Source organism: Tyto alba, unplaced genomic scaffold, assembly GCF_018691265.1.
Source record: "Tyto alba isolate M040663 unplaced genomic scaffold, T.alba_DEE_v4.0 Super-Scaffold_18, whole genome shotgun sequence".
In the NCBI taxonomy this organism is placed as follows: domain Eukaryota; kingdom Metazoa; phylum Chordata; class Aves; order Strigiformes; family Tytonidae; genus Tyto; species Tyto alba.
This window is the reverse complement of record NW_024881280.1, coordinates 3,746,130-3,763,378: the sequence shown is the minus strand read 5'-3', so window position 1 is coordinate 3,763,378 and position 17,249 is coordinate 3,746,130. Positions and strand designations below refer to the sequence as shown.

Here is a 17,249-nt window from a genome sequence, read left to right as displayed (position 1 = left end):
AGAACAAACAGAGGTTTTCTGTTCTTCTTCCAGTTAACAGTAAATACCAACCCAGCAGCGGCAGCTTGTTTCCCCAGCCCTGAGCAAGACCTAAAACGCTGTCAAATTCAAACTTTGGTCTGTTCAACCTTTTTAAATTTGCAAGCAAGCTGCAAACAGTTCCGCTAAGGTACACCAGACTTCCCAGAGCCTGTTAAATGTTCAAATTTGCCTGTAACTCAAACCCAATTAAGTAGAAACAAGAAAAACAAAAGTTCACAAGTGGTGTCACACTGGTTAAACTAGTGCAAGGGATTTGGTTTCTTTCAGGGTAGAAAACATTCCCACATGTACCATAGCTCCTTACTGCTGCCAGAGTTCTCACATCAGGCATACTGATTTCACAAAAACAAAAAAAAAAAAAAAAAAAAAAAACAACCAAAAAAACCCAGGCTGCTACACCCCAAGTCACTCTTGCTCTGTGAGATACTACCAAGTTTTATTGCACCATCAACATCTAGGAGGTTGAGTAAGACAATGACTGACTCCTTTTCACATAATTCCCAAATAAGATGTACGACATGCAGCTTTTGCTATTTAAATTCCTATCCAAAATTTTGCAGTTAAAAGTTGAATTACTTAAAAGTTGAAACAGCTAATGCAGTCTTGCTAAGATCTATTTAAGTGTAAACCAGCTCAATACATCTATAGTGATACGTCACTAGAACAAAAAGGTACCACAGTCGTATCCTTTTTCTAAGCTAAAACAAAATGTTGCAGAGTAACTGTGAAGCAATGAGACAAACAAAATTACAAAACAAATTTATTCCAAAAGCATAAGGGAACATTTACAATTCAACGAGATGGTAAACAGGTGTCTCCACAAGAACTCACTGCATTAAAATTAAATATGAAACTGGGGAAAAAAAAATTCTAACTACTTTGGAGGCCACAAGAACTTTGCACATCACCTCTGAAAAACAGGAGTCCTGTAAAGAAAACTCACTCAAAATTCAGTGAGAAAATAAGCTGCTAGTACCTAGTTATTAGTCTAAATACAACCTGTACTTAAGCTTTAATATTATATTTTAAAATCCCCTCAAAACACAAATTATAGCCACAAGTGCAAAACATGGGTTTTTTTCCCCCAATGGAAGCTTATTATCCATCTAGTGCCTATTTTCAGAGTGACATTTTGATCTCACAAATTTGTCCTTGAAAGCTCTTTGCCAAGTTTATTTGTTTCAGTGACAAATCACATTTTGGCAGCTGGCATGTAATCATAAATATGAAGTCACCTCACATGTCCTGGAATGTCCAAAGTTTGCGGCCTGCTGCTCCAGAAGTAAGCAAAAATAGACCGGTAACTTAATGTCAACAATGTCTCTAACTTTGACATAGTTTTGGTATTCTGGCCTTCTGATTGTAGTGGTAAGTATCAAAGAGTGTTAATGAAGACACCTGAGTCAGATTCACAAGCAAATACAAATGGAAGTAGGTGGGGAAACATCACTTTCAGGCATTTGTCTGTGCCTGTGGATATCAAATGGCTGGACAAAAGTAGGAGGATAAGAAATAATCTTCATTCTTCTAAAGCCTAAACTATTTTACATCAACACGCCCTGGAACACTTATTAAATTCTCTTCCTCTGTCCCAACTTCTTTTTACTATCTGCTAATTCCTTTACAATGTTGAATGACCTGAGAAGTAAAACTTTTGAGTGGTGAGAATAAAAAAAAAAAAGCATTGTGCTCTTACATTGTATTTTCTGGGTGTACACCAGTAAATAAGAATCCCAAGTTGCTATGGAAAAAAATAGCATGGAATTGTTAACTTTTCCACCTGAATCGAACTACAGAGCTGGAATTTTTCAACGTTACCCAAAATACAATTTTATTTATATATTTTTAAATGCAACTGTATTGGTAAAAAGAAAAAAACAAAAAACCATGAAAGAAGAAACCACAACCCTCAAGTGCCAACTAATCCAGAAATCTGCAAAACATAGAAAAGAGCCAGGTACTGCTACGGTCCAGCTCGAGCCTATGAAGCTTAATCACTGCATCAGTCTTTACCCATTTTCGGAATAATTCTAGTCATTTATTGTTTTTCCTATTCATTTACTGAAATTTCACGGCATAACTATATGCACATATTCATTTTAAACATTAAAAACTAATTTTCAAAACATCACTTTTGCATTACAATGCACGGAGAAGAGTAAGATGTGCAAACCAAAAAACACCACATTCTCCACATCTCTAAGAAAAACGACTGCTTCATGCTACAAGCAAAATAAAAGTCCACCCATGTTGCAAACTTTAAAAAAAAAACCAGCATGTATCTCATTCAACTCCATTTAAAAAAGTAAATCAAAGCAAATTTAACAATGGTACTCTTCTCCACTTATTACAAAATATGGTTACAGATGAGGAAAGGATTACTTCAGCTGCTAAGCTTATCTGACACGTATCTGTTGTCATGCCTTTCCTGTCCATTACTTAATACATAAACTCAATTATATAGGTTCAGTTATGCAGTAGCTGATTTTTAGGTTAATATATAAACTGTCAAGATGTAGCTTTTGATAAAACATCTATGCTCTTTTCCAATTTTGAATAAATCCTGAAGACACTTCAAAAGTAAGAACCCAAAACTGCTGACTGTAAGCATCCAAAAATACAGTTTTAGTTTCACTATGGACAAGTTGTAGTCCGTTAGAAAAGTAGATCATACATACAAAGGTATAAAGAACATTTAAGTCAGTCTTAGTGGAAGGCAGTCCTTGAAGGAAACAATACTCCAAGCAAACTTGCTGAGTAGCACTTTCACTTTAGCCCTTCAGGGGCACGGAATATTTAGCGGTCTACTCAGTAGATTCTTCCTCGGCTACGATTGCCACGTCCTCCCCAGCCTCTTCCTCGTCCACCCCGGAAACCACCTCTTTGCTCTGAAATAAAAGTCAAAACTCTTCATACAGGTTTTATGCTGTATACAGATTAAATAGCAATAACTGCAGGTACTGAAGGCTGATTTAAGTCTCCGAGGCTAATCCTGCCTACATACCATGAGATCTCAGTTATGCTTTGATGCACAACAGATCCCACTAATTGTAAAAGAAGGTTGGGAGAACTAGCCTCTCTAAGCTGAATGTTGTCCTTCTGCATACTAATACTATGATACATAACCGTCCCGTTATTTCAGAAATATATTTGGTCCAATCCATTGCCACAGAATTGAAAGCTGGTCGGTAAAGAACTTTATTAGGCTATTTAGCTCATCCTTCTGTCCAGTAACACCATGCCAATCTTGAGGCGTTTGCCTGATTTCCTCCTAGTCATTTTATAAAATGATTGAAAACCACAACATTGTCAGTCTGTCTGTCTGTCCTCTTCTGTCCTTAAGTTATCACCTGCATACTTAAGTCTTCTTGCTGGTCTTGTATCTTAACTATATCCAACTAAAAATCTTATGACATAGATGGATGGATACCATACAAACTATTTGCATACAGTAGAAAGTTTTTTCTTTCCTTTTGTTAAGAACAAATCTCATCACAGCAAAACACCCCACAAAATACTTTGTTAAAGCTTTTTTGGATTTGTCTGAAAATATATCAAACTCATTCCCGTTCCATGCTTTCTCTTCACGCATGGTCTTAAAATACAGGTCATATTAATCTACAAAGAGAACTGTGTGCTTATTTTAAAGAGCACAGAAATCAAAAGCTGATCAGAGGCCTAAGCATTTCACTAACAAGAAATAGTAGCAAGCAATAAAAAAAATGTTTTGACTGAAAAATTCCTAGTTTTTAGAACTGTAGGACTATACCCTTATCTTAAAAGACACAGATGTATCACCTGAAGTCCGTATTAAGAAAACTGTGTAAGATTTTATCTTTTCTCTTTGTTTTATATATAAGACAGTGCTTTATATTTGTCATAGCAGGCTGGTTACTTGCCAGCAGTAGGACCAGCGGGCCTATGGGGAACACAACAAGAATGGGCTGCTGTCACTGTTGGGCCTATTCATGCAGCCTGCAACTGCTCTTTCGTTTTGCCCAGAAATAAGACCTGCAGAGACACAGAATCACTCTGACTGGGAGCACGAGGACAAAACTGTGTGTATGCACAGTGAACCTGGCAGTTCCTAGAAGTTCCGGATCAGGTCTGCAACATCAGCAGTGGCTGTACTGGGAACTCAGCACAGGTCCAGTTGTATGACAGGAGGTGGCCCAGCTCTGCCCCTTGCAGCAACTGGTCTCTCCAATGGGAAATTTGGGGTGTGAGTGCTGTATGTCATAATAAAGAACACAAGAGTTCAATTGCTGACTCTTGCGTATTAAAACACTACTAAAACTAACTTGCAAATGACATAGTTTATAGGCTGGTAACACTCAAACACACAAAAATTGCTGGACCTACAATCTGATCTTCTGAGAATGCCAGTAAATGGGGTTAATTTGTTTGTTCCCCCTGCCCCAAGGCACAACTGTTATTAGATAAAGTTCTTCCAAGCTGTCTAACTTACCGTAGGAAAAACTACCCAGGTTACTGCTGTATTTTCCACTGGGAGGATTGTATATTTGCCTGGCATCCCTCTTTGGTCCCGCCGAAGCTTTCTTTGGAGGTGAACTTGAGGTTGTATCTTCACTTGCTCTTTTTTGACTGGCAGAAGAAAACAAAAACAGGCCATTACAACCCTGTGGTGACAAGTACAGGAATAGCAGTTCAGCCTCAAAGATTAACCACCGGAAGCCAGCAGCAGCTCATGAAGATGCCCTGAATAATAATACTTCAAAAGAGGAAGTAAGCCAGTCTCCGGCTGATTCAGACTATTGTATCCCTAAAGCAAGACCAAGTTTATCACTCCACAGCCTTAATTCCTTCCAGGATGGGTGTTATTTTTGTTTGTGAAACTTTTTCATTATATATACACACAGTTTGGGATCTTAATTTTTGCTGTTTACAGAATAAGCACCACCGTTTCTTTTTTTTTATGAAAATATCTTACCTTGCATCTGCCTTCTGTACTGGTTTCCAGGACAGTGTAACTGTACTTTTATAAGAAGGAGGAATGTGGAAGAGATCCTATGGAGACAAAATGAGACAGTTTATTCTACAGTTAAATTCATGTTGATGGCACTTCAAAATTTTAGCTACCTAATGAGACAGTTACTGTCCAAAAATTTTAAGTCCTTTTTGAAGTCCCACGGCAGAGGAAGAGGGCAGCAGTAGCTAACTGCCTTATCCGGCTGCTTTAGCCCACACATTTTTCTAGTGAATTCAAATGAGATTTATATTAATAGAGTCTTATATGGACATAGTAGACTTTCTCTCCCTATGCACATCAAGCATCTTATAATGAACTACAATGGTTCCTGCAGGGAGACATCCGATATCCGTATGATATAGGATATATATTATCCTCTGATAAAAGAGAGGTTTCTCAATACTGTGGGCAAAGTTTATGGTTTATTGTGGAGATTGAGAGTGAGAGATGGCAAGTGAAGGAAGGTAGGAGAAGGTGGTTAGAAGAAATCAGAATGGTTTCAAGGGCTCTAGATGGAAGCCTCCTTCCGCAGCCCAACATCTCCTAGACTCTCTGGGGGAAAAGGTTCTATGTATCAGCTTGCTTTGCCTCCTCTCTCCTTTACATCTCCCTGCACCTCTTCAAACTATTCCTTCTCCCTTCCTGACACTGCAGAAAATGGAAATGACAAGGAAAAAGGCTTGGCCAGTATCCAGAGAGCCCTAAAGCAAGGTCTTCTGCTCCAGTAGGCAACTAGTGCTGCAAAAAAGGGCCTCAACACCCTGTCCCAACAGCAGCAGCAGCTAAGCAGCTTGCATAAACTGCAGATCCATGTCTCTTCAGAAACAGTAGAGACAGCAACCCTGAGCTGGCTAACAGTGACTAACTTATTGACACAATGCAACTTAGTTCAAATCTATTCCTTTTTTCTGCATAAGTTACTCTCCTGTGTGAATTTACTCCTTCATAATGTGAAGACTTACCTTGATTAAAACATTAATGTTATTGGTTATTTTCAAGGCAACCACTTTAATCTTGTTCTGTAAAAAAAAGAAACACTACTGAACACCTAGTCTAGTAGTTTTAAATTATGCCAACTGCATTTGAAGTCGTAACATTAAACTGACCACTCTTCCTAGTGAATTGCTATAGCAGTAGTAATAGTGAAAGGTGTGTACGCTTCTGAGTTTTCACCACAACTATTTTTAGGCTTCTTGCAGTTTTACATTAACTAGTTGCTTTGAAAGTTCCAGTGTACTTCCCACTATATATGAAAATTTCCCCTCAAAACAGAACACAGAGCAAAGTTAAGCCAAATACATATGTATGCAGAGAGTAGCCAACAGTAAAACCAAAAAAGTTGCCTGATGCTGCATTTTGCAAGTTATATAAGATGCAGTTGCAAGCGGTGTCAGCAGTATTATTCCCTTAATCTATTTGCATGGCTACAACAGACTGCAGCCCCTTAAATGTGTGTCAATGGTTATTTTGGTAGGCTCAATGAGAAAACATCAGAATTTCTGAACACCACTTACCTCCTCTGTTTTCAAGGCTTCTCCTGTTTTTCCTTGAAGTGCCAGACGAAGCTGTCGAATATATACCTGCAACCCTCGAGCAAAATACTGTAGCCTAAAAAAATTTAAAGGCATTCTGTTAAATTTATTAACATATTCCCATAAAATAAAAGCATAAGCAAAGGGAAGCTGTAGTCTCATTTTTCCCCCTTTAGGCCAAATTATCAAAGTAAGTCTTTTATCAACCTGATGTGTGCTTCTTCAGCACCCAAACAGTAAGAACTCACACTTTCTAACAGAACTTTAACACTTGCCTCTAAATCATTACCTGATTTTAAAGTCTTTCAATTTTTCTGCATTCAGCTTGGCTGTGAGGAAGTCTGGAAGTTTACGACCCAGCTGATGGAAGCTATACAATAAACACTCCACATAACTGAACTGCAACTTGGGCTCTTCATTGCCAGCATTTTCCCCATTCTCTGCTTCCTCCGGAGGAAGGGGCATATACTCCTAATGAACAGAAAGGAAAAACAAATGCATGAGACACATTTACAAAGACTGATTGTTCTTTTGCAGTGTTTGAACTGGAGAGCTTATTTATCCTGACAATTTAAGAAGTATCCCCCATCCCTATACCAACGTGATGCACACATGAAGTCCCGGTGCAGGTGGTTTGCCTACATTTATGTGACTTGAAACCTCTGACTCACAGGAAATATTACTACCACAGGAAGCAACAATGTTTTGCACCAATGGTTCTGAAGCAGTGCTGCATTTGCTTAAAATTGTCAGTGCAGATATAGCCTTTAATGAGATCAGCATGAGTCTCACATGACTACAAAATCTGAAAAGAACAAACCCACAAATTTACTGGATTAAAAACATTATGCAGGTAGCAGCTCTCTATCTACAAAGGCTTTGATTGCAAAATAATGTCTGACCTTACCATCATGTACAGAGCTGTCTTTGAAATAGTCACTTTAGAAAAAGGATAAATAGATTAATAGATAAAAACATCTTGTTTTGCTGAAAACGTTTTTAAAAAAGTGTTTTACATGAGTAAAAATTGAGTTAGTCTTACCAGTAATTTATCAAACAGCTTCTTCAAATTTGATTCAAGCTTTTCCATATCACCACAAAATGAACTCATTTCAGCAAGAAGCTTCAAAACCTACACATAAATATAGCCAGGGTTTTGTGTGTTAACTGAAAAGTACAAAGGTTTAACTTTCAACCTAAAAGCAATTATCACATCATTTTGGTTGACACAGTAGAGGTCAGCTATTACAAATACACCCCTCCCGACTATCAGGAAAGAATACAAGGAGGAATATGCCCTCAAACTAAAACACAGGTTTGTGTGTCTAATCCCAACAAGCATCATTAGTCATCAAGCAAACAAAACTTCATCTCCCAGGTCTGCAGCACAGCTCACCTTCAAAGTGAGATTCAGAGATCTAACTGAAGCTACAGCACTGATTAGCATAAGCAAAATTACAACCATTAAGCCACTCCCCTAGGAGGCTAAATTAGCACAAGCCATGCAACAATCATTTCAGTAAATGCTATGTGCTTAAAAAAAAATTGACAGTAATATAAAAATGATTACACCAATCTATTTGCCTCTAAAGCTCGGGACAAATGACACACGCTCTGAAAGGCAATGCTCAGTCATGCCTCAATATAACAAACAGTTAGGTGTTGTTTTTTTTTTTTTTTCCCCTCCCCCCCCCCCCCCATTCCAGTGTAGCTAGTTTTCCTCCAAGTCAAGAACTGAAAACCACTTAAGAAAGGAGTTTGCAATTTTTAAAATAGCCATGTTTGTCTAAGATGCTTATTTTTTACAATTTGAAAGACATTTTGCTTTGGCTTACCTCTAACTGGATGTCAAGACCCTCCACTGGAGTAGTCAAAGAACCGAGGTTTGGCAGAACATGCTCACAGAAGTAAGTAACAAATTTTGTGGAATGAACATTTTTCTGCAAAAAAACCCACCACACATTATTCAGGCTACTCTGAGTGTGAAGGAGTTGCATATTTGTGGACCCACCACTCCGCCACCCTTACAAATACCTACCACACAGCTATACCTTAAAGCTTTATTAAACTTCCCTCGACCTCCTACAAAGCAGAGACCCTTCCAGGTAGCTTAAACTCAGAGGCTGTCTGCAACAGGGGCTGAAAGGGTTTCCTATAACCCAAAAATAGGCTTTTAAGTGCTGCAATTGTCTGGCACTAGGCTTGAAATAATCAAACTGATAGATGTATAAGCCTAACGTGAGAATCTTGTCATAATTCACTGTAATATCTTAAATTTGAAAGAAAATGTCAAAGAGCAGATACTGCCTTCTAACATAATCACTGAGAACACCGAAGAGAAGCTACAGCCATTAACTTTTCACAACATTCCTCGTGCAAAGCAAATACATACCGAGAAGAGTGGCACTGCCTGCCGAGTGCACTGTAGAAGTCTGTCCACACAATCTGGATCAGAGGGATTGAACGTTTGTTCCAGGTCAGCTTGTTCAGCTACCAGCTCCACTAGTTGCTGCCTCCCACTTACTGTCTGTAAACTTTTTAATCCCGACAATATTTTCATGAACAGAACAAATTCCTCGCCCGTCACATCTTCCAGCACCTTAATAGAACACCAGACAACATGTCTATGGTGGTAATTTGCAAACCTCCAGGTTAAGCCTACTTGATTTGAAAAGGTAAAGTATGCAAATATTTAGCACTCAAACGTCGCTTCTACTTATTTAAAAACACAAGTTTAAAGGAACACATGAAAACATGCAGTATAATTGTATGCACCTCCAAAATTAAAGTAACTGCCATCAAGTTGTTCATAGGAAACATTTTTCTTTAACTCAACCTTAAATGTCTTAGCTAACAAATCATATGATTCAGGCAGAATAAATATTAAATTAATATCTACTCATTATTGATTGGTTTGATACTTTTTGTATCTTTCTCAGCTTGGGGAATGCACAGGACTCGAAGTTCAACGAAGACAAATGCAAAATCCTGCACCTGGGATAAACTAGCTTCCCTGCCACAGGACATGCGGGCACGGACTGCCTGGGCAGCGGCTCTGGTGAAGAGACCCTGAGGGTTCTGGGGGACTGGTAGGCTAAACATAAACGTCAGCAGTGCTCCTCAGGTGATGAACAGTGTCCCAGGCTCTGACAAGAGCCTAGCCAGGAGACCGAGGGAGCAAAGGAATCCAGGATTCTCCTTTGCTATGCCCTCATTAGACCAAATCTGGAATTCTCCACCTGGTTTCAGACCCTCCTGTACGAGGAAGCTCTTGATAAGCTTTAGAAAGCCCAGCCAACAAGGTGGTCAGTGTCTACAGAGCACATGACCTGTGAGGAGAACCTAAGAAAACTGTGCTTTGTCAGCCTAAAAGGACAAAAGTCACAAGGGGGTGAGGTGACCTAACACTGATCTCCCAATACTTAAGAGCAAGTCATCAAGAGTAGGAGCCAGGTTCTTTACTGAGGTGCACAGGGTCAGAATGAGACAATGATACAAAACTGAAATGTGAGATTCCAACAGGATAAAGAAAAAATCCCATAAAGATGTCAAAGACAATTGAAGCTGGCTGCCCAGATAGTATGGGCAATCTCCATCCCTAGAGGTTTTTAAAACCCAGCTGGACAAAGCACCAAGAAATCCGACCTGAATTCAGCTGAGCATGATTCACTGAGGTGATCGATCTCCCAAAGTCCCTTTCCTACACGAATGATTCTGTGATTCTAATAAAAGTTGCTCTTACAAAATGAGAAGAGTTTAGCATTAATTTTAACATTCCCACAAACATACACTGCAAAGTTTGGATTGTAGCAGAACAGGACAACTAGACAACCGCATGCGTACAACGCATAACTCTACATGTGGTTTAAATAGACATCCAGAGCAACACCAGTGATAAGAGATCGTCTAATAACACTGAAATAAGACACTTACTTTCTTTGATTCAGTCAATATGAACTCTTCCACCTCCTTTGTCATCACCTCCTCAGGCAGGGTTTTCAGCTTTGTAGAGAGGAACTTGATGGCTCGCTCTCTCACAATATCCTCTCCCTGAAGTATTTGACTGAATAAGCCTCCCAAAGTCCCTGAATGGAGGAGAAACCAGGTAACACAAATCATTTTAGAAAAGCTAAGCCTTCTATGCAGAAGAAAGAAGTTTCCTCCTGTAAGACTCCATGACACATTTTAAAGTAATTGCTATATTAACTTTTAAGAAAAAAAAAACCACAACAATTTTCACATAGCTTGACATAAGAATCCACATTCTTTTATTGGTCTATATAATTCAGATCCACAATTATTGAAAACTTCAGTACAAAATTGAATCTTGTTCTCATTCTACTAGAGACTGGGAAGTATTAGTGAAAGACATTTATAGAGAAATGTGTCCTTTACCTTTAGCATCCATCTTAAATATACTGAGCAAAGCATTGTTCACCAAATTGAATTCTGCAGAATCATCTGAAGAGAGAAAAAAACCTCTGATATGCATATCCTTGAAATGCAAACATTAAGAGCAGAAAAACAAAGAAATATTTCTGGTATCACAGAAGAAGTATTCTATCATCAGCATGTAATTATAAACAACATAACTCATGTTTTTAATGAGTACTATAATGAGGAAGTAACACTTATGAAAGCTAAAAGCAAAACAAAAATCTATTTGCCACTTCATCCTCCCTGCCAAAACTTTAACATTACAAACTTGGTATGACTGAAAACTTGAAGGGAAATTATTGAGTCATTTTAAGGAACAGCTGAATAAACAAGCTGACCTTTACTAAAATAACGTAAAACAAAGTTATTTATTTTAAAACTTAAGTAATCTACAGTATTTCTAGGCAGGTGAAACAATTTTCCTCATGAACTAAATGGAGAAATGGGTAAATTTAAAAAAAAAAAGTCTCTTCTGAGACGCCTAGAGACTTCATCATGCATTTTTAATACAAATGTGAACATCTAATATTTAGTGCACTATAACTTACTTAGATTAAAAAATACATATTATATATTAAATTCTGAATTAAATATCTTGTATCAAAAGTGCACTGTGTGGAAGAAAATGCCTTCAGGATTTTTAAAGTTCCTGAGTACCTGGATTAAAAACCCAGTAACTTTTTCAGAAAGTAATTTGCTGCATTCCACAACTAAAGGTTTTGTTTTGTTCTATTTCTTTTCTCCTTTTTCTACAGATGCCTTCAGAGAACTTGTATGAAAAAAATTGTTGTATTTAAAAGAAAAATTTTCAGTTTAGATTAGGATTATTAGTGACCTTTCAGCAGAAGTAGCTATGTAACTGTACCGAAAATATAAAAGGGGGGGAAAAAAGGAGCAGAAGCAGGACACAGATGGCACTGGGACAGACTGCTTTGTAACCAATTATGCATCAACAGAAAATGTTTTACAGAACAAAATTGTGTATGTTCTTAGCTGTGCCACAAGGAGATCAGCCAGGAAACTACCCATGTCTCCTACCTGACTGCAGAAGCTGGGTCAGTATGTCTGCTACCCGAGGAAGATTATCTCCAGTGGCAAACTGAGGCAATTCCTTGATTGCTTGTCGCCGGATCTGTCAAAATTGTCAGTATTGTAGAAAAAAAAAATTAAAATAATTACCAAGAAAATCCCAGGCAATTCAGTTATCAAAGTCTGGCAGAAAAATCAGTCAAATTTGAAAAAATGGCCACTTATTCTTTTAACCCTGAGTATCATCTTCAGAAAGCAATGTTCAAGTTTCAGACTTTAATGGCATTCCAAACTTCATATTTGCTATGAAACTATTATGATGTATTTATGAAAAAAATATTTTTCTTAGAGCTAAGCAACACTGGAGAAAAAACAAATTCAAACAGCACTTCTAGTCACAAAACCATTAATTTGAGCAACAAAATAAAGGGCTGGAATCTGTGTTGTTATAGAGTCCTACTTGCTAACAGGAAGGACAGTTTTACAGTTGTGCATATGGCAGAGATAAATTCTAGGTTTTGTTCCCAGCACTGACCAAAAAATCCTTGATCTGCCCAAATCATTTAAAATCTGATAACCAGAGATGCTTCAAATATACATCTTCTATCAACACCTCAGAAACTGCATGAAGCATCTCAAGACTTCTGCAAGAATAATACATTCAGAATCACATCCCCATGGTTCTTGGGTAAGAACAAAATTTTCTTGTCTCCCAGAAGGATTTATTAGAATCAATTACCATAAAGTGCTTTTTGTAAGGCAAAAATGTAATAGATATTCAAATGAACTGTATCTAAATTTCTTTCTATAGAGCTGCTCCTTTGATCAATGATGGGAGCAAAAAAGACAAATGAAAACTGATGTATCTTCCCAAACCATCACACGATTGATTCTTCTATTGCAGGAATACAACTAAGTATTCTTAATTTTTACAAAGACCAACCCTCCTCTCCTGAAAGACATAGTTCATTAAAAAAAAAAAAAAAAGAAAAAAGAGAAAACAACAAAATATGAATTCAATGTATCAGCTTGCTATAAGGTTCTTATTCTTACAGAAACATCTTCATCCTCACAGAGGTCCAACTGGGCATTGATAGCTGAGTCAGCTAACTCAGGAAAATGCTTGAAGAATTTAGGAATAAACTGGGCTGCAAGTCTCTTCTCCTTGGCACCTCCTTTCACACCATCCAAGATCGCCTGGTATGCATCCTTATGCTGAAAGAGGAAAAACAGAATACATAAATAGGAAAACCTTGGGGTATTCTCACAACCAGGGAATGTTTTTTTCTCTCTCATTCACTTCAGCTATTTAAGTGAACTATATTATACAAGCTCCATACAAAGAAATACATGTATCTCTTAGACCAAGAGATAACTGTGCCAATGTAGTAATGTTTGTCTCTGTTGACTGTTGTTTACTGTTATTTTGGTTCCACCGTCTGTTCAGACGCTTACTGTTCAAACTGCCAGCCCTAAGGCCAACAGCTCTTGCGTACCACTTGTGATTAGAATAGCGCAGACTCAAGGAATTACATGATCGCCCTCACTGAACTTGGGCACTTTTTCAAGGAGCTTCTGCCTTTTGTCTGCCTGTTTATTGTCTCTCAAATACAGGTTCTCTCTCCCAACAGCTGTGCTGCTGGAATGCATCACAGATGATTTTTAAAGTATATTGTGCTAAAGCATCTTTGGCACCTATCCAAACAGTTTAGTTAATTTTAGACAAAACATAGTTCTTAAAAGGTCTGTTAACAGAGACCAGATTCAATAAAAAAGAAATCTCCAGTTGAAATATAGAAATAATCACTTCAGCAACAGAGTAGACTATTCTCTAGCTGCTCCTACTAGAATCACACAGGCATTTCTGATTTTGTGCCTGCAGGACTGAAACTTTACAATAAATGGAAGTCTTTGTTGTGGTTAGCTATGTGCTTGTGAAAGAAGAGTCAGCATTATTAGGATGCTAGCAGAAATCAGAGCCTTCTATCACTAATTTGCTTCATGGTTGTGAAAAGAATGCTTTAGACAACTTATCCTACTTTGAACAGCACCAGACTCTGCTTTATTTACATTAAATTTCCCAGAGCCACATGTATCATCACCCCTACTCCACATAAAAATTCACCCATAGCAATACTAATTTACAAAACAATACGTTGCATTAATTCCCTCTAAAGTAAGACAATCAGCACCAATGCTCCTCAAACACTCCCTACACCTTGTCAATAGTTCTCTGTGTTGCCCAGTCCTGAACGGGATTGGGGCACTGATCTGGAAGAAAAGTAACCAAGGAAAAAAAATGGTTGCTTTACAACCGATCCACATCCCCATCCGGTTTGTTCTGTAGCTGTGCCAACACAGTGCACTCAACAGCAAAGGCAGGAATGAGCCAGCACAAACTAACAATGAAATACACATTATTGTAGTCACAGGTCCTCAAACTGCACGTTAAGAACAATTTTTTTGTGGAACAAACTAGTTAATATATATTAAAAAAGCATTCATACAGCAATGAAGTAGAGTAGCTTGTGTTCCATGAATTCGTATTACTGCATGCTAACTACTCCTGTCATTTAGGCAAAAAACGGTTCAGGCAGAAGTTTTGTTCTACCCTGTACTTGGCAGCATTGAATGCTCAAGAGAAAATAGCAGGCGATTGCAAAAGCAGTGTGAGCCTTTGGTTTCGCACACTTCCTCCCAATCTGTAACACACAAATGTCCCAAGTCACAGACAGTGTCCAGACCTTTATTTTTAATAACTGTCAATTGACCAACCATAGATTAATTTCTCTAGATTACTTCTTGAGCCAGTTCATACTCTACAATGTCCTGCGACAAGTTACACAATGCATTATGCGGAAAAGTTGATCTTCCTCTTTATTTTTAAGCCTGCTTTCTAATAGTTTTTTCAAGTTCTCACCTTCATTCCATTCATGAGGTAGACTCATCATACCTGAATCCCTTTCCCAACTGAAACACTCTTTTACAAGCTCCGTACTTCCAGTCTTTCTAATTAGTTCCCTTAATGCCATACTTGTGGTTGTCCCCTTGCTGCTCTTCTCATGTTCAAAGTTTCTTTTTTGAGACAGGGTAACTATGGCTTTTTGTAGTGAGAGATCATGTTCATAAGGTTGTTAAGAGATAACAAAGTAATCAGTGGGATAAAATTGATGAGTAAGAACAATTACTCATGCCTTCTCAGAATGCAAAAATTGGAGACATCAAGTAAGATTATGGAACGACAAGTTCAAAGGAGATAACTCCTTCACAAAGGTTAACAAGTAATGGAACATTTTGCCATACGTTTGTATGCCAGAAATATAAGCAGTTAAAAAAACACCGGAGAAGTTTGCTGAAGAACAATCTAGCAAGATATACTAATTACAAAGACACCATCTCTAGCTCTGGAAGCCCGCAAGCTGGAGAGGCGAAGCTGGGAGAGTATATCAGGAATCATCATTCTATACTTACCCTCGGAGGCTCTTACACATCTGCTACTGATCCCTGTCACAGGCTGCATTCCTTAACTACGCTGGAGTTTGCTCTACCCAAGATGGACATTCCTATCTTACAAAAGCTTCCCAAACTGGTCAAAATGATGGGGGACTGAGCACTTATAAGATGGCAAGGAAATAGCATCTGTTTTATTCTGCGTCCCTCCCCACAGTCCCCAACATTTTAGTTGTATTTTTTGGTTGGCTCTGAGATGATGTTTTTGTTGAACTGTCTGATGCTTTGTTTCACTAGGGCGTAACTACACAAGCAAAGTGAATGGACTTGAATTAAAAAGGAAAAAAAATTCTCAAAAAATCAACCACCGTATTAGCTGTTCTCTTAAAGAACTTTCCAAAAGACCGTGCATAGTAGTATCTAGTTTAAAATTCACTGCTTGGTATGTGCAAGGCTCCTTTCCCATTTATGTACATTATGACAAATAAAAAAAAAAAGTATCTTATGTTTTTTCAATAAAATGAGACCCTAACGCAATTCAAAAACTCGTTTTAACTAACCATAATATTTTGTATTGGTAATATAATAAATCATCCTCTTTTTTTCAATAATTCAGTAATAGTATGAACAAACGGCAGATCTTGCCAGGATTTTACAGGTAAAAATCTCCTTTACTCGTGAGAATCGACCTTCCGTGAGAATTGACCTTCCATTCTTGCCTTAAGGGATGAAAAAACATAAAAAAAATATGGTGTAGGCAGTTAGCAAACCGTGACAGACTTCACCTTCCTCCTTTAGCAAGAGAGCCTGCAAGAAGTTCTCCGGATCTGTAAGTGCGCTGGATCAGATCCGGATGACTCCCGGCGTCCTCTTCAGGGCCTGAATTCGCCAGGCGAAACTCCCCACCCCCATGCACAAAGCAGTCCGGCTCTAGCTAACGACTAGTTAATATCCGCGACGCCACTTTTTAAAAAGAGCTGCCGGCAGACGGGGAGAAGGGTGCAGGAGAGACGAGAGCCGCTGCCGTCCTTGCGGAACCGCAAGCGCGAAGCTCATCTCCTCCACCCACCCCCCGCCTCAGGTCGTGAGTAAAGCTATACCGAGAACACGCCCGAGGGCCAGCCGCTTGCCCTGCGAGCCGAGCAGACCCTCCCCCGGCGGCACCCCGTCCCGCCCGCCCGCTGCCCGCGACTCCTCGCGGCGGCGCCGCGCTACTCAAGCCCGAGGCCTAGCGAGGCCTCGAAGGCCGCAGCCCGCGCCCACACCTGGCCCGCCGTCTCCGTGGCGTCCGCCAGGATCCCGTAGTTACGGTACAGCTCCTCCACGGTGGGCATGGTGCGGCGGGGAAGGGGCAGGAGCCGCCGCTGCAACCGAGACCGCCGCTGAAGCCGCCGCCGCCGCCGCTGAAGCCGCCGCCGTTCAGGCCGCCGCCGTCAGCACCAACGAGGCGGAAGTCCCAGAGCGGCCCCGTGTGCCGACGCCTGCGCAGCGCCCCCAGGCGGCCCGGGGTGGAGCTGCTGGGTTAAAGGCGGGAAGGCGGGAGGGAAGGAGGGGTGGTGGTGGTGGGGGGGGTGTGGGTGCTATCCCCTCTCCCCCGTGTTTTGTACACCAGTGGCGCTCCGGTGAGGGTAAACGGCTGTTCGACGCCCACCGGAGTGCCCGGGCTCCCGCCTTCCCCTCCCCGTGTCTGGGTTTCGGTAACCGGAGCGCAAAACATAGCGTGTGCGCTCTCACAGCCTCCCCGGTGCTGGAAATATTTCAAAATTTGG

The 17,249-nt window shown here is 39.6% G+C and overlaps 1 protein-coding gene across 3 annotated transcripts; it reads right to left on the bottom strand.

The window, feature by feature from the left end:
* Window positions 1-785: 785 nt before the first annotated feature.
* Window positions 786-16,942, bottom strand: API5 (apoptosis inhibitor 5). Of its 3 annotated transcripts, none has more exons than XM_042791296.1 (14): window positions 16,746-16,942; window positions 13,084-13,245; window positions 12,040-12,133; window positions 10,960-11,025; window positions 10,498-10,649; window positions 8,957-9,163; window positions 8,400-8,504; window positions 7,607-7,696; window positions 6,854-7,035; window positions 6,547-6,640; window positions 5,995-6,051; window positions 4,994-5,070; window positions 4,511-4,647; window positions 786-2,930 (listed from the first exon to the last, which is right to left on the bottom strand). In XM_042791296.1, the coding sequence occupies exons 1-14, from the start codon at window positions 16,812-16,814 to the stop codon at window positions 2,851-2,853; spliced, it is 1,572 nt and encodes a 523-aa protein (XP_042647230.1). In that variant the 5' UTR covers window positions 16,815-16,942; the 3' UTR covers window positions 786-2,850. The 3 variants fall into 3 exon arrangements, with proteins under 3 accessions (XP_042647230.1, XP_042647229.1, XP_042647228.1); XM_042791295.1 differs by lacking the exon at window positions 786-2,930 and adding an exon at window positions 3,346-3,961; XM_042791294.1 differs by lacking the exon at window positions 786-2,930 and adding an exon at window positions 3,968-4,271.
* Between the last annotated feature and the right edge of the window lie 307 nt (window positions 16,943-17,249).